Source organism: Littorina saxatilis, linkage group LG1 (genome assembly GCF_037325665.1).
Source record: "Littorina saxatilis isolate snail1 linkage group LG1, US_GU_Lsax_2.0, whole genome shotgun sequence".
NCBI lineage: Eukaryota > Metazoa > Mollusca > Gastropoda > Littorinimorpha > Littorinidae > Littorina > Littorina saxatilis.
Window position 1 is genome coordinate 24,908,296 of NC_090245.1, and position 27,890 is coordinate 24,936,185.

Here is a 27,890-nt window from a genome sequence, read left to right on the forward strand (position 1 = left end):
CATATTGAGAGAAATAACTACAACAGATATTTACATGAAAACCATCATAGTTTGAAAGGGATATTTTAGGTCTCTCCTTGGGAGAAAAAAAAGGCACATTTGCCGGATAGGGGGGAGGGGGTGGGGGGTTGGGGACTCCCGGAACAGATTTCCACCCAAGGACAACAACAAAATGGAAAACTCAATTCGCCTGTGCCCGTGTGGGTCCCTGTGGTCCCATCGTCTTATCGTCCGTGGCATCTTGTCGTCGATTCTTATCAAGATGGCGTCACAAAGGGGAGCAAACCGTGTTTGTTTGGGCTGCATACATTAGTTATGGTGTAGTATCGATCCGGCCATACATGTATACACACACTCCACGTTCACATTATTTTACTCTGCTTTAATGTGTCAGTGGGATACTCATTAAGTATTAAAGATATGTCATCTGCAAAACATATTGTGAGTGTGTAATGTGAGTGGGGAATTTCTGTGATTGTGTGTGTGTGTGTGATTGTGTGTGTGTGTGTGTGTGTGTGTGTGTGTGTGTGTGTGCGCGCTCGTTTATCAATGTATACGAACATACATGCACTTTTAAGACCAATAACCTTTCAGAGAGATAGAGAGAGAGGGAGAGAGAGAGAGAGAGAGAGAGAGAGAGAGAGAGAGAGAGAGAGAGAGAGAGAGAGAGAGAGAGAGAGAGATAGAGATAGAGAGAGAGAGAGACAGACAGACAGACAGACAGACAGACTGACAAAGACAGAGACAGACAGACAGACGTTACAGGCATTGTCAAGAATATGTTAATAAAGAATATATTGCATGCCCTTTCAAAACTATCGTGTTGGAGTTGATTTATTTCTTTTACACACACTACGTTATACAATTTGTTTGACATCGTCTACTTATCTCACACATTTTTTCCCACGATTTTACAGAGTAATAATGTATTCTTGCGTAATACATTGAAATATATATGTACGCATGTGGTTACTGTATCTAACAGTCTCATCCAGTCTCGCTCCTACTACGCATGGAAACACGACGAAACTCCCTTCGACGTTACTCATTGTCGTTGACTCGCAGTCACCAATATATCCCTGGCTCAAACCAAGCAACCTATCTATGTTATAAATGCTTCGAACTGTTTGTTGTTTTTATTGGTTTGGATTATTATGAATAGAAGAATGTTCTCTTTGACTTCACAATGTAGTCTCTAAGAGCACATTTATTTAACTTGTTGTGCTCCCTTTTTTCGTTGTGTGCAAGATTCCCGCACTCCTTTGTATGACAAATAACTTGAAACCAGTAAAGTATCAATACTTTGAGCTCAGTGTCTCGCTCTAGTCTCACTCCGGCAAGCACTCACGTACTCACTGCATCAAAGATAATCTGCCTGGAATATCTTTGACAGCATTCAGGGCTTCTGAGATAAGCTTTGCAAAAATGTCCTCTTCCGGTTAGGGTGAAAAGCATTCACTCGGTCTGTTGTTTGTTTGTCAGTGTCTGTCTGTCCTTCTGTCCGCACTCTTGTGTTTAGAATAGGGTCGATTGAGCTGGAATTTGGTGTGTAGCTTGGAATTGAAGGACATACAGTCGTAGCAATAAAAAAGGTTCCTACCTTCAACAGAAAGGGAGATATACGCAGCTTTTGACCGCAGATCGTTTCACAGCTTTTTTTCTCAACTGTCTCCAAGTTTTTTCTTCTAACGTAAATTCAGCATTCACTCCACAGCCTATAATAGATACGTATGCACAGTCTTGCCTAGGCTTACAAATAATGATTCAGAGTTTGATTTCGTCAAGTGCAAGTTGCGAAGGGTTAGTGCGGATACAGTCAGAGACTGTAGAGTACACAGTAGAACTGCATAACCACAAGTCAGTTTTTTTGTGTAAAACAGAGCACTGAAAAACGATAGAAAATAACATTAGTACCACTGCTTGGTTTAAACAAATTAAGTAAAAAAAAAAAAAGTTTTCACACGAAAATTATAACCTCTTTTATTCAGTATGAAAAAATAAACTAGTAAGTCTGGTCTCCAGTCTGCTTCAGACATCGAACATGGTACATATAGACACCGTGCTCCGACCACCAAGCAGAATCGAAGAGTTTCACATAACTTCTCAGTTCTTCGACGAGAGTAAAGGAAAGGGTTATCGGAGGGGGTGGGTATAGAGTAGGGGGGCGGGCGAGACCGGGGGGCCGGGGGAGACCGGGGGGCTGAGAGAGAGAGGGAGAGAAAGAGAAGGGGGACAGAGAGAGAGAGAGAGAGAGAGAGAGAGAGAGAGAGAGAGAGAGAGAGAGAGAGAGAGAGAGAGAGAGAGAGAGAGAGAGAGAGAGAGACAGAGAGACTCAAAGACAAACAGACAGAGAGTTAGAGACAGAGACTGAGCGAAAGAAAACGAACTAGTGTGAAGTTTGAACCAGCAGAGAACCGAGCGGAGAAAATGGAATGTCAAATCTAGAGATGGTTGATAGCCGCGCCTTTTGTCGGAATAAACAGACTCCATGTGTGTGAGCAAGATAACCGTCAGATGGCGCTTTAAAAGCGGAGGAAATTATGTATCAGGGCCGCATTCAAAGGAAGTGTGTGCAGCTCTGGATGTGAACACACAGCCCCGGCTGATCAAGCTCGCGATAAAACCAAGTCATCATTCTCGAACCAAGTCCGATCACTCTCCGCACAGTTTGCAAGACTTGTCGAACCTGACGCAAGGACTTTTCATTGCTTTTCGCGAGATCGGCTCAAGCTCCTCCGCGGTCCCCCTGATTCTATCGTCCGGTTTTTGCGAATGTCGCGGCGGAAATTGAGTTTTGCTGGAAATTTTAATCCGGCTGATCGAGATTTTTCATGCGAGAATGCCAGCCATCTTGGCCGGGTTGGTGGTGTGGGGGGGAGAACTGTTACAGACGAGAGAAGCGAACAGTGGTATCAGTTCCTGGCCACGACTTATGGATCAGAGGCACGGGGCGGAATTCTTTTCACACTTTGTCATTCTTAGTAAGGAAATTAATTTCTACCCCGATTACACAGGATCATTTCATTTGTGTCGATGGGGTGTCGATAAGGCAAGATCTATCGTGGTACGACTTGTGCCACTGGGATTGAAAGAGGCTTATCTCCCTTGCCCAGCGCCCTCCACCACACCTTCCTATAATGCACATGCATAACTTTTGTCCAAGTTTTCTGTTTTCCCGATTCCGATTCCATTTTTCTTTCTCAGTAAATTGCAAGTATCTTGTTCTGATTTTGTTTCTTTCTTTCATCGTCTAAAGTGATGCCTTCTCATTATGGTACATATTTCCAGAGACATCAATGTATGTCTCTGATATTTCAATGCGTTTAGTTTCTTCACTCCTGAAGATATGAAAGAAAAACGTGCAATATGTTGCAGCATCAACTGCATGGAACTTACTTCAGTTACCGTTCTCATAGTTCCATAGTAAATATGTCCACTACAATATAAATCTTTCTTACTTCCTTCCATCGTGTAAACCTTGCAACGTACATTTGCTCGTGCCTTTACATGCGCACTTCATGATGCACAAAAACGTTTCTAATGAAACGTATCGGACATGATTTAGAAGCATGACTGTTTGACTGTGCTCCACTGATGTGATTTTTGTTGTTTGGAGGGGTGAGGGGGTGGGAGGTACGGTGGTGATAGTGATATTTTGCCTGCTATAGAAATGCCGCTAGTAAACTTTTTTGCCGGCCCCTTGAAACATCACACTTAGCTCAAGTTTGTATTTTCGTATTGATAGCTTTTTGATTTCAACGAATTCACAGAAACATGTTTTGATTTAAAATACATACATTACTAAAAACAACAACACTCTTTAGCGACACGCATTGACTAAGCTTTTCTGGTCATAAGGTGGCCTAAAACTTTCCACAAATGTTTATGCATCGGGGTCCAACTTTCTGCGGTGTTTAGCTCCTCTATCAAAAATCAATGACTAGAAAGTCAAATATCGCCGCAGAAAACGAGAAGCATTTGGATTTAGTACGCCTGCAAGTCAATGTTTATGCGATTCAATGTCGTCATATAATCCGACAAAAATTGACTGGATTGGTAAATGCAACGAAGAGGAAAAAAACTATTCCAAGAAAATTGATTAGAACGACTTTTATCGGGCGAGCTGGCTCCCCATCTTGCAGACGGGCCGAGTAGAAACGGTTGCCGACATTGCCAGAGGGGGATAAACATCTCTCGGAAGCAGACGATATGACGTAGCGTGTTAGCGCGCGATAATGGCGGCCCGGCTCGTCGCGTGGCTTTTTTAGCGACCACCACAAATGATGGCGTGTAATCGAGCAGAAGCGAAGATAGCGGCCTGTATAGCCTTTTACTGCAACGCCAATTTATCTTTTAATGAAAATCGCCCCGTCAGTTTTCATCCCGGCCCCCGACGCTCACAAAAAAAAAAAAAAAAAAAAAAAAAAAAGTGAACAAGTGTCCACCATCTTTTTTTTCTCTAGAAAAGTACCGTTCATCAGGCTACGCGTTCAAACTTGGCAAGCACGCGTGTAAGAAAGATAACTCCAGTGGAGACTGTTGAAAACAAGCAGAAAACAAGTCGCGTAAGGCGAAATTACTACATTTAGTCAAGCTGTGGAACTCACAGAATGAAACCGAACGCACTGCATTTTTTCACAATGACCGTAGTCCGCCGCTTGTGCAAAACGGAGTGAAACTGACCAGCCTGTTTAGTGCGGTAGTGGTTTCGCTGTGCTGCATAGCACGCTTTTCTGTACCTCTCTTCGTTTTAACTTTCTGAGCGTGTTGTAAATCCAAACATATCATATCTATATGTTTTTGGAATCAGGAACCGACAAGGAATAAGATGAAATTGTTTTTAAATCGATTTCGGAAATTTAATTTTGATCATAATTTTTATATTTTTAATTTTCAGAGCTTGTTTTTAATCCAAATATAACATATTTATATGTTTTTGGAATCAGAACATGATGAAAAATAAGATGAACGTATATTTGGATCGTTTTATAAAAAATACATTTCAATTACAATTTTCAGATTTTTAATGACTAAAGTCATTAATTAATTTTTAAGCCACCAAGATGAAATGCTATATCGAAGTCCGGCCTTTGTCGAAGATTGCTTTACAAAAATGTCAATCAATTTGATTGAAAAATGAGCGTGTGACAATGCCGCCTCAACTTTTACAAAAAGCCGGATATGACGTCATCAAAAGTATTTATCGAAAAAATGAAAAAAACTGTCCGGGGATATCATTCCCAGAAACTCTCATGTAAAATTTCATAAAGATCGGTCCAGTAGTTTGGTCTGAATCGCTCTACACACACACGCACAGACAGACAGACAGACAGACAGACAGACAGACAGACAGACAGACACACACACACACACACACACATACACCATGACCCTCGTCTCGATTCCCCCTCTATGTTAAAACATTTAGTCAAAACTTGACTAAATGTAAAAAGAAACAAGTCGCGTAAGGCGAAAATACAACATTTAGTCAAGCTGTCGAACTCACAGAATGAAACTGAACGCACTGCAATTTTTCAGCAAGACCGTATACTCGTAGCATCGTCAGTCCACCGCTCGTGGCAAAGGCAGTGAAATTGACAAGAAGAGCGGGGTAGTAGTTGCGCTAAGAAGGATAGCACGCTTTTCTGTACCTCTCTTCGTTTTAACTTTCTGAGCGTGGTTTTAAGCCAAACATATCATATCTATATGTTTTTGGAATCAGGAACCGACAAGGAATAAGATGAAAGTGTTTTTAAATTGATTTCGAAAATTTAATTTTGATCATAATTTTTATATTTTTAATTTTTAGAGCTTGTTTTTAATCCAAATATAACATATTTATATGTTTTTGGAATCAGAAAATGATGAAGAATAAGTATTGAACATGTGGAGTAAGCGACAGCTTACCCCTTTTGGTAAAATTACTGTCTTAAAAACACTAGCAATGTCTAAGTTAACGTACTTATTTATGAATATCCCAGATCCATGCGATATATTTTTGAAAGAACTTGATGGTATGTTTTTTCAGTTTTTATGGAATGGTAAGCAAGGTAAAGTTAACAAGAAAATGTGCTTGTCAGTCTTACCAAAAGGGTGGGTTAAAAATGTTAAATGTTTATACTTTCTTACTATGAAAATTAGCTGGCTTAAGAGAGTTTTCTATGCTGAATCTCCTTTAACCAGGTTTACGCTCTATCTTTATCCTGAGCTGGATAAACAGCAGCAGCTAGGGGGTGAGTTTGCCAACACTTTAATGCAATCAATCCACAATCCTTTTTGGCATGATGTATTGAAACATTTCAAGAAATTAAGCATAAAATGTATACCAACTGAAGTAAGTGAGTTTAATGCAGAATGTATCTTTTATAATAGAAATATTGTAATTGGAAAACACACTGTATACTTTAAAGATTGGACAGAAAGGGGTATTTTCCAAGTCTGTCATTTGCTGAATGAAATTGGCAGTCTATTGAATTTTGTAGATTTTCAGATAAAATTTCCTACGTTGAAGGTTAATTTTTTGAAATTTGCATATCAGAAAAAGATAAATGTAATACAGGAGGCAAACTATGAATTGTTAAAGCAAAAACCATGGAAAATAATATTTGAAGGAAACCATAGTGTCCAATCGTGTTTGGCCGCGGCAGACTCAGCCCCAGCTGGTGTGGTAAAATGGAATGGTACTTTTGATAACCTCAGCTGGAACAAGATCTTTTACTTATGTCATAAGACAACAGTTGATTGTCAGCTAAAATGGTTCCAGCTGAGGTTAATTTATAGGGCTTTGCCCACAAACCGCTACTTATTTCTGAGAAAAATTGTTGAATCTTCTAATTGTTCGTTTTGTAACAATGAGGAAGAAACAATTAATCATTTGATGTGGCATTGCCAGCATATTAACAGGTTTTGGCAGGAACTACAGGAACTGTTAAATAAATGTTGCTATCATGTTACTAATTTCCGGTTTTCGGAAGCGGTGGTATTGTTTGGAGTTCAGGAAAATATGTTCACTGATAAAGCCTTAGATTTCATTATTTTACTGGCCAAATTTTATATTTACAAATGTAAATGGAACTCTGAAAGACCGATGCTTCCGATATTCTTGAAATTTTTGAAAAGTAGATATTTTTTTGGAAAAGTACAAGGGGGGATTAGCAGAAGATAAGTTTGACCGCCTCTGGCAACCATATTCTAACCTGGTTTCATGAAAATTGTCCAGTACTAGGCTCTACTCCTCCTCCCTAATTCATTAACAGTATCTTGATATATATTCTGTTGTAAACTTGAATCTTGTAGTAATCAATATTATTTAAGGGTCTAGTAGTTGTTGTAGTCAAACAGTCCTAAACAGTGCCTCTTTAACTTTCCCCCTCTCTCTCTTAACTTCTCTCTCTTTTCTAGATCATTCTTTTTTATGCATGTTGTATGTATGTAAGAGGCAATGTGAACTGTGATGTAATGTATAACGTGTTGTAAAATAATTTTTAAAAAAAGAAAAAAGAATAAGATGAACGTAAATTTGGATCGTTTTATAAAAAAATTATTTTTTTTAACAATTTTCAGATTTTCAATGACCAAAGTCATTAATTAATTTTTAAGCCACCAAGCTGAAATGCAATACCGAAGTCCGGCCTTTGTCGAAGATTGCTTGGCCAAAATTTCAATCAATTTGATTGAAAAATGAGGGTGTGACAGTGCCGCCTCAACTTTTACAAAAAGTCGGATATGACGTCATCAAAGGTATTTATCGAAAAAAAGAAAAAACTGTCCGGGGATATCTTTCCCAGGAACTCTCATGTAAAATTTCATAAAGATCGGTCCAGTAGTTTGGTCTGAATCGCTCTACACACACACACACACACACACACACACACACACACACACACACACACACACACACATACACCACGACCCTCGTCTCGATTCCCCCTCTATGTTAAAACATTTAGTCAAAACTTGACTAAATGTAAAAAAGCGCGGGTTATTTAGCTTGATGGCCAAGTTTTCCCCCACGTGTCGCAGATATAGGGCAAGTACGATAGGCACGTTCCGCCACAGCTTTTTTTTTTTTTTAATGAAGTGTCGAGAGCAGCTATTTACAAGCGGCGAAGTGGTGATGGTAGTATTGTGCTTGGAAGACAGTGGTGAAAGAGACGAGATTTACACTTTCTTCCACCATCATGGCGGCCTAAGATTGTAGACGCGTAAACGTTAGTTTTCGTTTTGCCGAGTTGGACGGTGGTGATAGTGCTGACTTAGGATCGAGACACCGGTGAAAGAGACGAGATGTACAATTATATCACCACCATGGTTTGCTTCTTGGTAAAGATAACATGGGTTGACAATATGGGTTGGATGAACCTGGGTTGACAACTCTCGCCATCTCTACCTTTTCGACCACTGATGATGAGACTCATTAGTTTCGAAACACGTGTCTGGTCTTGGAAGTACATGTAATAACAATTGCCCTCCTGAGGACCTTGGATTTTTCTGCGATATGCTACCCTTAAGGGGTCAGCTTTGCTTGGAACTCCCATGTAGACTCAGTGATGGTCTGATTTTCCCACTAGGGTAGGCTATCTCTGGAGGGATATTTTTCTCTCATTTTTGTTCGGCTATTTTTTCCGTTTCTGTAAATTGTCGGATGTTGCGTTAATGCAAGGGATTGTGAGATAAAGATAACAATAAAAAAAGGCAAACAATTCGACAGATAGAGCTTCATCCCAAGACCTGTTTGCGCCAACTGACACGCACATGTTTCACTATGAAACATCCGTATTGGGAGAACTAATACTGTCGTTATCTGAACATATATCTACAGCGCTTGGCTATCAGAAAAATATATTCTGAAAAATTGCATGGTGATATTTTATATGCTTCAGATGCATCAGATAAAAGCTTTGGTGTAGGTGTATTGCAGTGCAATTTCCTGTGTTGGATAACAGAAAAGTGTTATGTTATGCCGCGCTGATTTTGTCAAAACTGGCACAGCTTGACAGCAAGGTAAAACAAACAGACTCGAAACGCGCCGGTTTGGTTATTTCCAGCTCCTATAATAACGGAGCCCCGACTGACTCCCATCATAGCGAAATATCCCATTGTGTCGGATGTGCCATCTTTCGCTTCGTGCAAATGAACTGATAGGTGGAGGCGATAGGCGCGCCGGTCTATCAAGCGATGGGTCCCCAATAGCGCGTCTCCTGTTACCTCGCCGTCAGAGTCCAACAAATAACAGGTCCTGGCGTACCAAGAGCCACAACCACAACTCGATACGCTATCGTTCTGCGGCTTATCTCCCTTGCTGGGTATTGCGCGCCATTTCTGTCCGATGTGGGCCGACAAACGCTGCGGCAGTATCGGACTTTTCCCCTTGCAACTCTTCATCAGGTTACATCTGTTCCACCTAAAGCGACAAAGAACAGGAATGTCTGACGACAATCCACAACACGTATAGATCTACGATAACGCGTTTTTATTAACATGTGTCTCTCAGTCCTGCTGTTTTTCTAATAATTATATTATAAGCTCAATCCGTCCTACTGGCGCCGGAAATGGGGTTGGAGTTGTTCCCCTTTGAAAATGAAAGCTGTATGATAGATGGCGTTGGTGAGATGTATACGTCACACAGTAATGGCGACTCTGGGGTGAGAGTGAAAGATCCGACAATTTGGGTGAACATTCTGTGGTTAAGCTTGTCGACACATACACCTTTTTTTGGTTAATACGTTCATAAGTTTCTCCGCAGGTGAGGATGGCTGCGAGCAGATAACGATCTTACGGAAGTGAAACTGACGGGGGTACGCCATCATGGGCGATTGAAAGTCCTCTCAGGTTCACACGCTTAGTGGTACATTAGCAGTCCGACAGTCCTGCCAGAGCTTACCGCTACTTTACTTTACTTTCTCCCATCAGTTTCAGTGTAAGGAACTGACGCCAAAACACACGCGCGCCTGCGACACTTTTCCTCTTCCTATAGTCTGTGTAAGGTCAAATAAATACAGTTGAATGATTGTTTGAACTGTATGTACCTTTAATTTTCAGCTTCCGTCCGCTGCAGGTTGTTATTAACCATCATTTGGACGAATCTTCGTTTGCGAGCCGCCAGGTTCCACCTTGCGTCAAATCATGCATCCGGCACCGAATATGCATACCAGCGCTCATTGGTGTAAAACATATGTAAATATTGTGCAGCAAAGGGAAGCTACCCACGGGAAAATAATCATCGAATATCCTGTTATTAACCAATGAGCGCTGGTATGCATATTCGGTGCCGGATGCATGATTTGACGCAAGGTGGAACCTGGCGGCTCGCAAACGAAGATTCGTCCAAATGATGGTTAATAACAACCTGCAGCGGACGGAAGCTGAAAATTAAAGGTACATACAGTTCAAACAATCATTCAACTGTATTTATTTGACCTTACACAGACTGTAGGGGCAAACCGTCTTGAACAATATTTTTCCCCAGGAAGCGACTCCAATAACACAGAAGACTCGGAGGTGAGTGACGAACCTTGTAGTCTTTCTGTGATAGTAGTAGTCCAGTGGACGATACCTTCGCCTGTGGGCTAGCAAAGCCATTTCTTTCTTTGTTCAGTTACCATCGCATCAGAGATTTTCAGTTACAAGACGTCACAACTGCCTCTTTTGCATTTGATTCTCGCATTTACTATCTGCCATAAAAACTGAAAAGTGGACACACGCCAGACGACAATAATACCTACAGACTTATAACGTATTTTCAGACCCGACAGGTCAGCTTACAGCGCAATCACCAAAGGCGTCACACTCACTCCTTACCGCCTAGCCGCAACTGTCAAAAAAGGGCGCGGTCTGGAAAAAAATACCCGCAAAAGACCCAAAAGCCTATCTGACGGCTTAGGAGTTTTCTCCCTTTTCTTTCTTCCCGCCTATTACCGAACCTGTCCCTGCATCAGGGGAGATAAGATGCTCGGATGAGAGGAGGGTTGTGGCCCCTGCACTTGAGATTCATTTCATAACTCATTATTTGATAGTGAAAGGGCGAGCAGTAAAAAAAGACAGTGGCTGATCTTTCTTGTCAGCTGGGAAAGAACAGTTCCAGAAGCGATAAGAGCATTTATCCCAGGACCGGTTACCGTGAGGATTAGAGCGAGTAGAGCGGTAATGGCGATCTGTCCTCAAACAATTTCCAAGCGTCCGGCCCCTGTCATCTCTTTTCTGGCGATTGAGAAGTGTGACAACGGTTATGGGAGATCTATCAGAATGGGGAGAACTGAAAGCGCGAAGAGGAGGAGGAGCAGGGGGCAGGAAAGAATGGGAGAAAGTGGACAAAGGAAAAGAAAAACTAAGTTGAAAGTGAATAAGATGAAAGAGAAGATTGAAGAAGTTGAGAAAGAGTGTCACCGCGCACAGAAACTGGGAATTGTGCTGAAATTGTCTCATCGATTTAATAACCAATAAGAAACATTTTAATTTCATCTTCCACAGAAAGTAAACACTTCATGTGTTGGTGGATAGGAACTTGTGGTGAATTTCGCATTTTCTGTGACATGGTGTGTCATTTGCCATAGTGACTTTTGGTGCCCAGCCCTGATATATACATATTTGTCAAAGAATACGAATGATGTTTCTATGGCGTTAGCTGAGCATTGACACGCACCTGAGTATTCACAACTATGTAACTGTGAGTCAAACAGTTACATTCACTCTGGTCGTAACCGCTATAATAAAAGAAGTCCTTGGAGTGACGTATCCCTGGAGAACGGAACTCGTTTTCTCTGGTCTTGGAAGCGGAGTTTTATTTCTAAGGCTATTTGTTCTGTCAATTTTGTACTTTACATTCTGTTCTACTGTTACAATGCAATCCACTTTGGTGAAGTTGATTTGATTTTTCATAATGTGGGACATTTGAAAATTTGAAAAAAGTTGCTTTTCTTGGCATGGACGGATAAGGAAAAAACCCGTATCATTTTAAGCTACGGCAGTTTACTACCAACCAACCAACCAGTCAACTGGCTCTGACTACCGAGTACATGCAGTGCAACAGAGACTCACGTTCTCCTGTCTCATATCGCCACAAGAGGTTCACAGTTCCATTTGGGTTTTATTATGACAACACACAACCAAGAATACTGACTGACTGGTTAGTTTTTACGTCCACTTAGGACCAATTAGCCTATCTTGAGACTCTGCATGTAGTCTGTTAGAGTGGTCTTTGCAGATGGTACCACCCAAGAGACTGAGCAAAAGTGGTCTCTTCACGGACAGGTGGTCTTTATGGACAGATGATTTTTGTAGTCATAAAAACCGTCGGGGATCCTTTGGGGTGGTCTTAATGGGCACGTGGTCTTTATGGACAGGTGATCTTTATGGACAGGTGGTTTCCAGGGTAGGTTCGACTGTACAAGGTCTGCATGTAGTCTGTTAGCGTGGTCTTTGCAGATAGTACAAGGTCTGCATGTAGTCTGTTAGCGTGGTCTTTGCAGATAGTACAAGGTCTGCATGTAGTCTGTTAGCGTGGTTTTTGCAGATAGTACAAGGTCTGCATGTAGTCTGTTAGCGTGGTCTTTGCAGATAGTACAAGGTCTGCATGTAGTCTGTTAGCGTGGTCTTTGCAGATAGTACAAGGTCTGCATGTAGTCTGTTAGCGTGGTCTTTGCAGATAGTACAAGGTCTGCATGTAGTCTGTTGGCGTGGTCTTTGCAGACGGTACATTCTACATGTAGCCTAGTCTATTCACTGTCATTCTTCTTATTCACCCTGTCCAACGTTATCTCTCCTGACAGCAGTGAAGCTTGCTAGATAGAATTTCTAAAAATCGAACCAGCTACGTACGGGACACTTCCGCTCAAGGGTGTGTATGCACTACTTTCATAAGCAAAGTTACGGAACATTTTTGAGTAAATTATGGCAGGCGCATCACAGTGCATTGGACTTCTTGAGGTCAAATTCACACAAAAAATGTCCCGAAGTGGCGTCTTGGTACATGTACACGTTTAACAACTTTGCCTGCTGGAACATTCGATCAGGGTATACACGGATGACGCAGTCATGCTGGGCGTTGCATTGTGTACAGATCGACGTTGTCAGTGTAGCTGTATCGTATTGGATGCTACATAGAGTTCATTGCAGAGACATAGTCATTTCATGTCTGCGGTTTTTGGTTGCAACGACGAGTGATTGCAGCTTATCTTCAGCACCGTCAAGGCATTTCGAGTCCGTGTTCTGATTTAGTGTACTCTGCGCAGAGCTGTAACAAAACACACCCCAGAGCAGGTAAAAAATACGATGGAAAAAAAAGGTTGGAGTTGAGGGTGGGGGATGTGGTTAGACTCGTGAGATATTGGTCCCACAGATCTGATCAAACAACCAGTGGTCGAAATTATTTGACCACATAAGATGCATCTGTAATCACACTGTAACTTCATTGATGGTGCACCACACTAAACGATACATGAGATTGGCATTTTAATCTAACCTAACCCAACCCAACCCAACCCAACCTTACCTGACATAACGCCCTTCGTTATTAAACAGTGGGAATAACAATGGATTTGGATACAAACACGATTTACAATCATATCGATTCGAAATTTCCAAAGGTGCACACAAAACACGATTGAAGGTTCCTCGTTCATTACAGATTGGGATTGCTTGCACGTTCATTTTGAATGTTGCGCCAAATAATTCTTGGTCAAACGCATAGCTGGTTTAGGTACCTCGAAAACACCGAGAGAGCAGCATGTTGTGGGCCCCCTTACAGCTCTATGGGCGAAAGAGTGATTGGATCTTATCGGGGAGGGAGATCAGTGACAAGTATCAGGTGTCAATGTTATGACAACGAGCGGATGGTAATGTTGTCCTACCCCTTTGTCACACTTGCAACCCTCAGTCTGGTGAGACCACACATATGAACCTCGTACTTTAAAATAAATGAATCAAACGGAGAAGCGCTGTGCTACTACTACTCTCTCTCTACATGTGTGTGTGTGTGTTTGTGTAAATACGTGTGTGTGCGTGTATGTGTGTGTTTGTAAATACGTGTGTGTATGTGTGTGTGTGTGTGTTTGTGTGCCTGTGTATGTGTGTGAGTGAGTGTGTGTGTGTGTGTGTGTGTGTGTGTGTGTGTGCGTTTGTGTGCGTGAAAAAGATATTGTATCGTTTCTTACTGCATCTGAAAAGTTATTGTTTACTTTCTCACTGCCTCTACTTTCATTCGCAGACCTACCTTCACTTTCCGAGTAAACAAGCATCTGTCAGGCAACTCCTTGATTTTGAACACCTCCGCACCACCCTACCCCTACTATCCTGAGTATATAGGATAACCCAGGGGGCTTATATTGCAATATTAGTGATAATGTTAGTTCAAAAACAAAAAAGAGGCGAAGCCTTCAAGGCTCCCGTAAGAAATCAACAAACAGTAACATAACACAAACTCACTCACTCCGTAACACACACACACAAACACACACACACACACACACACACACACACACACACACACGCACGCACACACACACACACACAGTTAAAACTAACGCATCATATTAACTCCATGTATAATTTTCAAAAGAAGGCAAACAGATAAAATGACTAGGGTAATAGGTTAGGTACCTGCCATGTGGGCACTTTTTCCACTGCTGTCCTCAGTCCTATACTTTTCATCAAGACTTGTCACCTTGCCGAGTAGATCTAAATTCGGAAGTCTTCATGTGGCTGAGGCATATATCTGACATAGCGTCGATCTTGTTGTAGGTTAACCTCCTTTCTGAAACAAATGGCAAAATGTGATTAGTTATGATGACTACAACCTACACAAATATAAACAGTGTTTTGAAACAGAATAGTCAGGTTATACAAGCCACTTTACCTATGCAGCATGGTAACCCTACAATATGCGAAACATGTCGACTGCAGCAGCCTGGTTCTTAAAATAATTCTGACGGTCAACACAGCCAGAAATGCCAACAAAGACAAGAAAGCTGTTGCAAGGTAAGCTTACCAAACGTTACATAGCGAATCATATGATAGTGCGTAAACAGCAAACAGTAGATCTACAATCAAAGAGAGGATCGAGTCTGGAATGAAACGCGATACAGATCTAGCATTCAAAAACTGTCTTTCACGTTCAAGGAAGTTGTTGCAAAGTACTTAAGACTTACTAAATTGTACAGACAAAACCATGACAGTGCATGTTTTGAATCTGAGGAAAAAATCGTGATCATTTTGACTTTGAGAACAGATTCATTCCGTTTCCTTATATCTGCATGTTCAAGTAAATGGTGGACAGTTTTTTTCGGGCAGAGTAAACTTAACTTGAGACTCTACTGCAAGTCTTGAAATTCACATAAATCGAACCACGAGCAAAGACATCCAAACATTACAGGCACTTTAGATCAACTCATTTCACTAGAGGTGACTGCCTAGCACTGTGTTTGACATCCGTGTCTGCTGAAATAAAAAGAAATTAAAACAAAACGGATTAACAGTAGGTGACACGTTATCAGAGTGGGAGACACTAGATCTGTCTCTGAACTTACCGGGATACGGCTGCAAGATCGACACTGACTGCCGCGCTTTCGACAGCTCTTCCTCGCGTGGACATTGGAAACACGCTGTGCAGATCAAATTGTAGGAAATCTCCCTTTGGTATCTTCTTTATTTACTTTTCTGGAGCTTAGAAACCGAACAACATGAAATCGTCTTCCCCGGCGAATCGGCGAGGTGAGAACTGGACCACAATCCTTCGCGCGACCCCTGACCTGATCTTGACACCTGACCTGCCGTCTACATGCCAAACACGACACAAATCAGTCAACTGCTTGTACCCCTTCAAAACCCCCCACCACCCGTTTTCTTTGGATACACGCTTTAACTACACACATGCCGACACAATGTTGATCATTGCTTCAATAATTTGAAGATGGTGCTTGAAAATTAACCACGTGAAATGAGTATTTCGGTGTTTAGTCAAAAATGTTAAAGTTTCTACCACAGACATACACACATACATAGGCACGCACGCACGCACAGACAGACAAAGTTTAGCATCGCATAGGCTACACTTACGTGAGCCAAAAAGAGACTTTTAAAAGTACAAGTTAACTTATCCTCCAAACACACAACCCGCCCACCCCTCAAACATCCTTCGCCAACAGATGTTCAAGTTATGCAAGTATCCATGTCACAGATCCCGCAGTGGGGCACTGCGGTTATGAAATTAAAGGCCCCTCCTGTTTTTGGAACCGCAGGAGCTTTCTAGTTTGCTGTTAGGTAGAGTTTTGGTTCCTCTTTCCTGTCATGCTCTCTTTTTCTTCATGAATTCTTTTCTTTTTTCTGCCTTCTTGCTCATTCACCTGTATTTTTTCCAAAAATCTCTTCTCTTGCCGCTTGTCTCGCGATTCATGTATAGTTTAATCTGTTAGTGTTCTGATGTAAGTCCAGCAGTAGATAGGTTAAGCCTATTTTAACATACTGGAAACTGGTAATCTTCCAGTAGGTATTAATTTAGTTTTACTAAAGCCTGCTGGGACACAAGTAATGGGTTAGTGCATTTGTAAACAGGAATCGCTTGACAAGTGGCCCCCTTCATCCCCCCCTTCCTCGTCCTGATATGGCTCTGCGTAGTCGGCTGGACGTTAAACAACAAATAAATAAATAAATAAACATGTCACAGACTGTCTAATGTTGGTTATGATATACTAGGTCCTTCAAATATCTGGAGGGATTGAATCGGGTTAGTTTGGCCACCGCTCAATTTCGAACATCGTACATGGACTGTGGAGTCGATCCCCTAATTCGGAACCTTTATCCCCGAAAGATCACAGAAGTCAGGCCAATTGTTTGTGGACCGGCCATGCATATGCTGAAGTAAATGTTCACCAAATATGACGTAATTTGGTCAGTAGATGTAGAAGTTGTTAGCATTTTGGTGGGTGGAATTCTTTGGGTCACCCTGCAGGTGGAGACAGAGACTGGAGTGTGTGTACTCCAGTCTCTGGTACGGTACACCGGTACTTGTTAAAATGGGACAAACTGTATATTACTAGGGGATAACTGCAGTGAGAATTACCTCACAGCAAGCCCATTTTTGACAAGTTTACTACTGACCAGGTAAAGCAAAAATGTATGAACAGTGTTGTTCCGCCCAGGTCTCGGTTTTCGGTCATTTACGCATATATATATCTCAAGTTTTGGCCTGAAGCATTATCCTGACCCCAGGCCGGTCGAATGTCCGATATTTTTGACACAACCATTTTTTTGCGGCCAGGAAATTTTTGCCGATATGTATTCTGAATCCAGGTCGAATTGACCTATTGTCTTCTGTGCTTGGAACAACACTCAGTGTATGAAGTATTGTGACATTTCAAAAACAAATTGCGCACGCATAGGGCAAAAACCTATCTTCAAAGTAAAGGAAGAAAAAGCTATCTAATCTATTAAAAAGCGAAGACTATTTTTTTTATTCGAACTTTGACTGTAACGATGAGAGGGACGTCCAGGGAGACGAGTCAAGCTTAGTAATGTGGGTGAATATAGATAATTATGTTCCGACTCCGTCGAAATGCACGGTAAGGGAGGTAACCGTGCGCAGCAGAAGATCGTGAGTCCTATTCTCCCTTGCCCAGATACACCCCGGTATAATACGGGGCGTTTAGGTTTCACTGTCTGCTTGTTCGTCTGTCTGTCTGCTTGTTTATCTGTCTGTCTTTTTCTTTAGGCTTGTAGGCTATTTCTGGTACTTATGGATCGATTGAGCTGAAATTTGGTGTGTATTTTTATTTTATTTTTAGAATCCGCCTTTTGGTCTCACTGTAAATGCTGTTAAATCATGATCCGATTACGGCGCAAGAGGTAAATGATATGTTAGCAGACATTCGTAATAAAGATGAGTTCAATACTGTGGTCCCCACTTGCTGAACTCGTTTCAGTAGACATCTTAACTTGAAAAACGGGTTTGTCATCTGTCGATCTTAAACACTTGAGAGAGAGAGAGAGAGAGAGAGAGAGAGAGAGAGAGAGAGAGAGAGAGAGAGAGAGAGAGAGAGAGAGAGAGAGAGAGAGAGAGAGAGAGAGAGAGAGAGAGAGAGAGAGAGAGAGAGAGAGAGGGGGGGGATGGTTGGATCGCTGTTTTATTGTTCTAATCAATGAGTTGATTTTGACAATTTTCAGACAAATGAAATTGGTGCATAAAACGAAATTAATAAGGGTGTGATACATTGGGCTTTAAACATAGCCTACACATGCAAATAAGTGAGGCAAAATAAAGAAAGAGCCTGCCAAATGTTGAGACATAATCATGAAAACATAGCTTGGAAAGATAATATAACTTAAGCAAACATTGTCAAACGACACCAAGACACATACACAGATATACACGTACAGACACGGACACGGACACACACACACATACAGATACACACGTGGTGGGCACACACACAGCAAATTATATGCAAATATACACATCTGAAGCAGTCATTAAATGCATACAACAAATGCATGAAACTATTACAGTAGGTATCATATGCTTGATAGCAAAAGCATACACACACACACACACACACACACACATACACACGCGCGCGCACGTAAATACATAAACATACATACATACACGCACGCACGCACGCACGCACGCACACACACACACACACACACACACACACACACACACACACACACACACACACACCAATTAACGCACACATTTTCCAAGATGAAATGCATAATAAGAAGAGGTTGTAACATGCCAGGGAGTTCACGTTTACTTCAAGTCAATCTCTTGTTTCGGGGAATGCATCAATGATACCAGAGCATGATGTTCGTACAGGGAACGAGAGAATCACGTGAGCGGTTCGTTTTCTGCAAGTCTTTTTTGTCGCATTCGTGAGACCAAGAACGGGTACTTTGCAAAGGATACAAGCTGATCCTCCACCGTACAAGTGAGCAAATATCGTAAACGGTCTTCGTCTGAAAAATACTGTATTCTGCCAATATATCTCTGCCTGGTGCCATCGTAAGTGGGGCAATAAAAAACAACATCAATCAATCAATCAATGAGTCTTATATCGCGCATATTCCGTGGGTACAGTTCTAGGCGCTCTGCAGTGATGCCGTGTGAGATGAAATTTTATACGGCCAGTAGATTGCAGCCATGTCCGCGCATATTTACCTTTCACGGCCTTATTCCAAGTCACACGGGTATGGTAGACAATTATTAACTGTGCCTAAGCAATTTTGCCAGGAAAGACCCTTTTGTCAATCGTGGGATCTTTAACGTGCACACCCAATGTAGTATACACGGGGGGTGGTTCGGACACCGAAGAGAGTCTGCACACAAAGTTGACTCTGTGAAATAAATTTCCGCCGAACCTGGGATCGAACTCACGCTGACAGCAGCCAACTGAATACAAATCCAGCGCGCTACCAACTGAGCTATATCCATATCCCCGCTTTCGTCTTCAGCAGTATCCGGGCAGAAAGGACAGTCACGACTGGTGTCAGAGTGAGAGTAACGATGTCGATGGGCATTGAATGGGGAGACCCCCAGTCTAAATCTGGACAAAGCAACTTTATAAAGGCTCACATGAATCATATCCAGGTATTCTACGTGCCCAATACAACTTTTGAAACTGTGGTAAAATTCAAGGCGTGTACTTTCTGACAGACGTGTGGACCATTCCTGTGAAAACTGGTGCCTCATTGTCTCCTTCAGGTCTCCCAGAAACAACCTTTCATCTGCCACCCCAGCACACAACCAAACGAAACCATATCCAGACTTGCACAAAAGGTCTTTGACATGGATTGGATTGGATAAGATTTACAGTCCAGTGAGGTTACCCTCATGGAAATTCGGGCTGCTTTCTCCCCGGGGAAAGCGAGCTGCCATACATACGGCGCTACCCATATTTTTGTTTTCCTGCGTGCGTGTATTCATGTTTCCTGAGACTTAATGCCGTGTGAGATGGAATTTTTTTACTTTATTCCAAGTCCCACGGGTATTTGATGGACATTTTTTTATCTATGCCTATACAATTTTGCCAGGAAAGACCCTTTTGTCAATCGTGGGATCTTTAACGTGCACACCCCAATGTAGTGTACACGAAGGGACCTCGGTTTTTCGTCTCATCCGAAAGACTAGCACTTGAACCCACCACCTAGGTTAGGAAAGGGGGGAGAAAATTGCGGCCTGACCCAGGCCTGAACACGCAACCTCTCGCTTCCGAGCGCAAGTGCGTTACCACTCGGTGACCCAGTTTGTTTGCCCTCTGTCGTGATCAAGTTGTTCAAAAGAGACAGGTAAGCCATCTTTGAGAGTCGAGAGCATGGTTGTTTTAACAGCCGAAACCAGTATTGCACACATTTTGCAGCAGCATCAACGTAAAGTAGATATCTTCCTAGCTCGCCGTATATCGTATCGTTGGGGGTCGACGGGGGTACGTTTATAAACAACTTACAGGCAAAGAGGTGAACTTTCTCAATCTGTTTATTGTTCTGGTGGCCCCATATTTCTGCTGCATACAATGATGATGGAACGATCTGTGTATCGAACAACTTAAAGAATACAGCGCACGACTGACACCCATTGGTTTTAAGGGCCTTGAGAATTTCAATAGTGCCTTTCTTCGCCCTGCATACGAAGTCCTCAGTACCAATATTATAACTTAGCATTGTTGAAAAGTTTAGTCCCAGGTACTTGTATTTTCCAACAACCTCCACTTTCTCATTTCACAAAGTCCATTTTTCCCTTGCTGACAGGTGGCCACCTTTGCGAAAAACTACCACCTTGGTCTTTTCAGTGTTTACTTTTAGTCCTAGTCTTTGAGAGGACTCGAAGAGAAGGTTTAACTGGTTCTGTAGTCCCCATACTGTGGAGGACAACAACGCCAAGTCATCCGCGAACAGCATTAAGAAGATCTCGATCTGGTTTGGCAGAAGCTGAATACCATGATTTCCTTTAGTCATGACAATATTAGCTAACTCGTTTATAAAGTACGTGAATAAAATTGGACTGCAAATACAACCCTGTTTTAAGCCCTGGAGGCTGCTGAAGTAGTCTGAAATGTCTCCACTACTGATGCATCGCACACATGCCTTGATGCTAGCATACATACTCTAAAGCATGTTTAGCATTTTACCTTGAACTCCTGTCTTTGAGAGTACTGTCCAAAGCATTGTATGGTTGACTGTGTCAAAAGATTTGTTAAAATCTACAAAAGCAACATACAATTTAGCGCTGCGAGAAAATTGTTTTTCTATCATTCCATGCAGTGTAAATATGTGGTCGATGGTCGAATAGCGATGCCGAAACCCGGCTTGTGCGTCAGTGATAACGCTATTGGTTTCTGCCCATTCAGTCAGTCTAGCATTTAAAACCGAGAGAGAGAGCGAGAGAGAGAGAGAGAGAGAGAGAGAGAGAGAGAGAGAGAGAGAGAGAGAGAGAGAGAGCGAGAGAGAGAGAGAGAGAGAGAGAGAGAGAGAGAGAGAGAGAGAGAGAGAGAGAGAGAGAGAGAGAGAGAGAGAGAGAGAGAGACAATGACAATGACAAATCTTTATTTTTCGAGGGTGACAAGAATAAGCATAGATATGCTTTTTTGCATCTGGCCCTCGCCCTAAAGAGGGACCTTACTATTTTACTACAACTATGACTAGGAAAAAAAAGGGGTTACATAAAAACATTAATGGTAGAACACAATCATAAGTTTATGTACATGAAGCGCATTATGTAGAAGCATTGTAGATCATAAGGTAGTGTTCAAAATTGGGTGTAAAGCAATGAAGATAAACGCAAATTAAGCATACTTTGCAACAATACATTAGCTCAGCAAAACAATGTATCACAGAGCCAAATCTTCGTGATTTTGTCACAATAAACCATAATTCCGATAATGAACAACTGTATACAAAGAGAACATACCAATCAAGTTTATTTGTTCATAGAGTTCATTAAATGGAAAGAATATTTGGTTCTAAAAGAATCCGTATTGGTGGATTGCCGCAGGGCGTCCGGAAGAGCGTTCCAGAGGCTGCTTCCTGAATAAACAAGACTTGATTTAAATAGGTCTATCCTAGGAAGAGGAGTGTTTAGTTTTATAAAGTGGTGCGAATTCTTCAAAGAGAACTTTGAACAAATCGTTTCGGGTGCATTTTCTGTCATAATTTTATGCATCATTATTCCTTTGTTATAATTCATTCTTGACTTTAGAGGTAGGACCCCTATGTTGATGTAGTCTGAGTCGGTGAGAGTAGTCTGTTTGAGTAATACTACTTTTAGCGCTCTTTTGTGTAATCTGCTGAGTAGCTTTAGGGAATTATCACTTGCTGAGTCCCAGAGAGTGGATGCGTAATCAATAAGAGACTGAATATGAGCAGTGAAAAATAACTTCCTGGCTTGACAATTAAGGAAGTGTTTAATTCTGAGAGAGAGAGAGAGAGAGAGAGAGAGAGAGAGAGAGAGAGAGAGAGAGAGAGAGAGAGAGAGAGAGAGAGAGAGAGAGAGAGAGAGAGAGAGAGAGAGAGGGGAGCAAACAAAAACTAAACATACAACTGTCAACAAGAGGAATCATTGTGTCTTCCTTTTATTCCCATTAAAATAAACCACAACATTTATTAACGTAATGTCAATGAAACTAAACAAACGTGTTATTTTTTTTAACAAGACACACTTCAAACTGACCAAGTTAATAATAAGTAATCATGTTCTAACACTGCGGGCTAATTAGCCATACAATAGACCAAATAGCCTGGACCGCCAACTCGTCACGTGACCCTTCGAGGTTACGACTCTTGACTTTCAGGGGCGCGTGACGTCCGGTTTGAAAGGCCAGCGATTCAAAGACAGTGAAAAGAAAACACGCTCCAGTTATTTGTGACAATGGGAGGTGACAATGAACTGGATTTTCCAAAACTCCAAACTAAAACTCATCGAAAAACATGTTCCATATGCACTTTTGCTGAGTTTATTTTAGCATTTTCAGAACTTACCTCGGCAACTTCGTCCATGTTTACAATCGACACCGGATATGACATCCCCCTGATTTCTGAAAGGCCATGTAAGCGTAGGTTCCTAAATGTGAGAGTCGCTACCTCGTAATAGAGAGAAAGAGCGGAGAGAGAGCTAGTTGGTGGTCCAGGATAAATGGTCTATGGCCATACCTAGTCAAGAAACACCAATAAATCCGACACGAAACCTTGTAATCAGCTAAAAACGCAAAGGTACAGACCTTCCCGCGAACATGATCGTGTTCACTGCTACAGATCTGTCCTGGCTCTGTTTACTTGGATTAAGAGCATCCTTTCACTTGCACATATATACCACATTTAAAAAACAGCCTGACTGCATTCTGGACAGAGTGCGATTTTGGTTCGCCTAATTAATCTAGCAGATTGACATAAGTGTCACTCACGAAATCAACTCATATCCTACATATGAAACAGTCAGCCTGTTGATTTTCGGTTAGTGTTTTAGCTGAAGGACGCTCTCGTCCCGCGTAAAGCCTGATCAAAGATGCTGCAAGTGAACCATGATCCCTTACACAAGAAATAATTTACCTTCAAGAAAAGCTGTGGCTTGAAAATCCAGTTTGTCACCGAACAAGACAGAACAGTCAAACACAGCCCCATAAATCATGCCAAACGAATCTCTTCCCAACAACCGCATGCATCTCAGCCAGGAAGTCCTCAGTGGCGATGGGCGTCAAAGCTGTCAATGGAAGTGCTGGCCCTCCCCATGGGGGATTTGGAGTCTTCCTTGCTATACTCCGAGGCGTCCTCCCAGGTGTCCGACAAGTCCCACGTCCCGAAGGGCAGGTGTTTCTCGTGCTTCTCCTTCCTACAGGCAAGGGGCAATATCGTGTGTATCTAATCGTTGTTGGTTATCGTCATCGTTGCCGTTTTCATCCAGTCGTCATACCCTCGTTCGTGGGTATCTAAGTGTTGTCGGATATCGTCATCGTTGCCGTTATCATCCAGTTGTCATGTCCTCGTTCGTCGTCAGCATCGTCACTTTATGTACACTGAGTCGTCGTCCTTATCATCATCAGAGAGTCGTCGACGACTCCTTTCGTTAGAAGTATCCTGGTCGTCATCATCGTGGTCATCATCGTGGTCATCATCGCGGTCATCATCATCATCATCATCATCATCATCATCATCGTCATCGTCGTCGTCTTCGTCGAGTCTTTATGGTCTCGGGTCTACGTCTACGTGAGTATAATAGCTTACTTGGGGTTAACAGGATTGTGCGGTGGCTGAACAATGATCTCCTGCTCATTCTGCATTTCTGGTATAATACTGAAAAAAATATGTGAAAAACGCGATATTTTTTAATAACATCATTCAATTTAATCGTTTCTGGCCGCATGGGAGCCATGTTTTTCAGTTAACTTTTTCTGAACCGACGCTATACAACAAGAGCTTGTGTATTTTCATATTGGGAGGTGACTTTAAGAGGAATCAAGCTAAATTCATTGTTCGTGTTGCATCAAACTTGGAAATAATGTCGACCGTTATTGCGATAAAGCCATCAAATACTTTTTGGATTTTTGTGAAAGGGTACGTACTTTTTAGTTTGTGGCAACAAAAGTATTCAGTACCCGGTGATGTTATTTTCTCTTACAATTATTCAAATTTTAACTTGATCAATGTAACATCAGTTTTTCTTTTGCCTTTTTAAATGGAAATGAATATAAATTGAAGCATCAGTCACAAGATACTTTCAGTGAGAATGAGTAAGACCCCACTGTAGTAGATTATCTAGAAAGCAACTTACTGTGTGTAGGTGGTGGTGGAAACACAACTGAGGTCATCTGAAGAGCTTTCGCTGCTGTAGCCGTTGCCGGTTTGCATGAATTGCCGCCTATCCATAGTACTTTGCTGTCAACAAGATCGAAAGGCATCTGACCATCATTTTCGCCAGAGTCTAAGCACCAGCAAGTGTTTGTCTGTCTGTCCACTTCAAAGACAATTGGGTCAACGTACTTCTGACTGTTTTGTTTGTCATAAATTAAACCTTCCAATAACTTGACATTCTTGTTGTTTTTGGATTGTGCACCTAACAATCAAACAATCAACCAACAAACCGAACAAAACAAGAACTAAATCTAGCCTTAACCAACCGGACTGAGCGACATTTGCTTATACAACCATTTACTTATTGTAAACCAAACATAGCCGATTGTACAACAACCAAACAACCAACCGACCAAATACTGACTGAACAACAATCTTGCATTCAAAATCTGACCGGGCTAACCAACCAACCAAATCCCGACAGAATAAAAATGTTGCATCATAAAACTGACCGGGCTACACAACCAACAAAATACTGACTGAATAACAATCTTGCATTCTTAAACTGACCGGGCTAACAAACCAACCCAATACTGACTTATATATACTGACCGGGCTAATGGGACCGTGGTCTTCAGTTTGGTGAGTGGCGCGGAACAGTTCCTCCAGCTTGAGCGCCTCTATGGACCCCGACGCCAGGACGTCGTGGTCGATGTTGCTGCCCCGCCTGGTCGGGTGGATTTCGTACTCGTCCATCTCCAGGGGCTCGACAGGCACGATCAGCACCAGCGGGTACAGCCCTTCCTCGGGCTGTCAATCAAAGTGTTGTGGGTGATTTGTTTGTCCTCTTGCCTGAGCAATTTCAGCCATGCAAAAACGTAAAGGCCTTCCTCAATACACGGTATCTGGATAGAACTGTCAGGATTTTTCAGCGGTCTGCAAGAGTAAGACCCCCTTTTACTCGGACAAGCTTTTCAAAACGGGGCGGAGCATGTACCACGCTTTCGGTCGATCGGCCTTATCATGTCCTGCGATCGGGACGAATAACTCTAACGTGTATGTTATGCAGCATGCGCTCAATATGATACCCTTCCAAAATCAAAATCAAAAACAAAAACAAAAAACAAGCAAACAAAAAAAGATAAGGCCACACAAAAATATATGGTGGTTAAGGGTAACCCGACAAACCCTATTTTTTCCCGCCGACCCCAAAACTTTTTTTTATCATTTCTCAAAACAAATGAAAACAAGTCGCGTAAGGCGAAATTACTACATTTAGTCAAGCTGTGGAACTCACAGAATGAAACTGAACGTAGTCCGCCGCTAGTGCAAAAGGCAGTGAAAGTGACGAGCCTGTTTGGCGCGGTAGCGATTGCGCTGTGCTTCATAGCACGCTTTACTGTACCTCTCTTCGTTTTAACTTTCTGAGCGTGTTTTTAATCCAAACATATCATATCTATATGTTTTTGGAATCAGGAACCGACAAGGAATAAGATGAAATAGTTTTTAAAACGATTTCGGAAATTTAATTTTGATCATAATTTTTATATTTTTAATTTTCAGAGCTTGTTTTTAATCCAAATATAATATATTTATATGTTTTTGGAATCAGAACATGACGAAGAATAAGAGGAAATTGTTTTTGGATCGTTTAATAAAAAAATAATTTTAATTACAAGTTTCCGATTTTTAATGACCAAACTCACTCATTAGTTTTTAAGCCACCAAGCTGAAATGCAATACCAAACCCCGGGCTTCGTCGAAAATTGCTTTGGCAAAATTCCAATCAATTTGATTGAAAAATGAGGGTGTGACAGTGCCGCCTCAACTTTTACAAAAAGCCGGATATGACGTCATCAAAGGTATTTATCGAAAAAAAGAAAAAAACGTCCGGGGATATCATACCCAGGAACTCTCATGTCAAATTTCATAAAGATCGGCCCAGTAGTTTAGTTTGAATCGCTCTACACACACACACAGACAGACAGACAGACACACACACATACACCACGACCCTCGTCTCGATTCCCCCCTCTATGTTAAAACATTTAGTCAAAACTTGACTAAATGTAAAAACCAACTTCTGGCACATTTTGCAAACCATACCGAGACTAAAAACAAAAGAAGAAAAAAAGAAAAAAGCCGACCTACCGACCCTATTTTTGGGGTTAAAAAAAAAACCCAGTCTGTTTACGGTAACATAGGCACACAAAAAAAACAAGTCGCGTAAGGCGAAAATACAATATTTAGTCAAGTAGCTGTCGAACTCACAGAGTGAAACTGAACGCAATGCCATTTTTCAGCAAGACCGTATACTCGTAGCATCGTCAGTCCACCGCTCATGGCAAAGGCAGTGAAATTGACAAGAAGAGCGGGGTAGTAGTTGCGCTAAGAAGGATAGCACGCTTTTCTGTACCTCTCTTTGTTTTAACTTTCTGAGCGTGTTTTTAATTCAAACATATCATATCTATATGTTTTTGGAATCAGGAACCGACAAGGAATAAGATGAAAGTGTTTTTAAATTGATTTGGACAATTTAATTTTGATAATAATTTTTATATATTTAATTTTCAGAGCTTGTTTTTAATCCGAATATAACATATTTATATGTTTTTGGAATCAGCAAATGATGGAAAATAAGATAAACGTAAATTTGGATCGTTTTATAAATTTTTATTTTTTTTTACAATTTTCAGATTTTTAATGACCAAAGTCATTAATTAATTTTTAAGCCACCAAGCTGAAATGCAATACCGAAGTCCGGGCTTCGTCGAAGATTACTTGACCAAAATTTCAACCAATTTGGTTGAAAAATGAGGGCGTGACAGTGCCGCCTCAACTTTCACGAAAAGCCGGATATGACGTCATCAAAGACATTTATCAAAAAAATGGAAAAAACGTTCGGGGATTTCATACCCAGGAACTCTCATGTCAATTTTCATAAAGATCGGTCCAGTAGTTTAGTCTGAATCGCTCTACACACACACACACACACACACACACACACACACACAGACACACAGACACACACACACACGCACATACACCACGACCCTCGTTTCGATTCCCCCTCGATGTTAAAATATTTAGTCAAAACTTGACTAAATATAAAAAGGGTT

At 41.5% G+C, this 27,890-nt stretch overlaps 1 protein-coding gene and 1 long non-coding RNA gene across 2 annotated transcripts in view; both read right to left on the bottom strand.

Moving 5' to 3' along the window:
- The window catches only part of LOC138965607 (uncharacterized), a 117,540-nt gene extending 98,122 nt beyond the window's left edge, over nucleotides 1–19,418 (bottom strand). The window contains exon 1 of the long non-coding RNA XR_011455485.1: nucleotides 19,022–19,418. This is a non-coding gene — a long non-coding RNA (uncharacterized lncRNA). The remainder of the gene's footprint in view (nucleotides 1–19,021) is intronic.
- A 3,127-nt stretch (nucleotides 19,419–22,545) lies between these two features.
- LOC138965319 (sperm-specific sodium:proton exchanger-like) overlaps nucleotides 22,546–27,890 on the bottom strand; it is a gene marked incomplete in the record, with an annotated part of 38,786 nt that continues 33,441 nt past the window's right edge. The window contains 4 exon segments of the mRNA XM_070337453.1: nucleotides 22,546–23,812; nucleotides 24,205–24,273; nucleotides 24,752–24,855; nucleotides 25,384–25,581. Of these exon segments, the coding sequence (XP_070193554.1) occupies nucleotides 23,662–23,812; nucleotides 24,205–24,273; nucleotides 24,752–24,855; nucleotides 25,384–25,581 (522 nt within the window).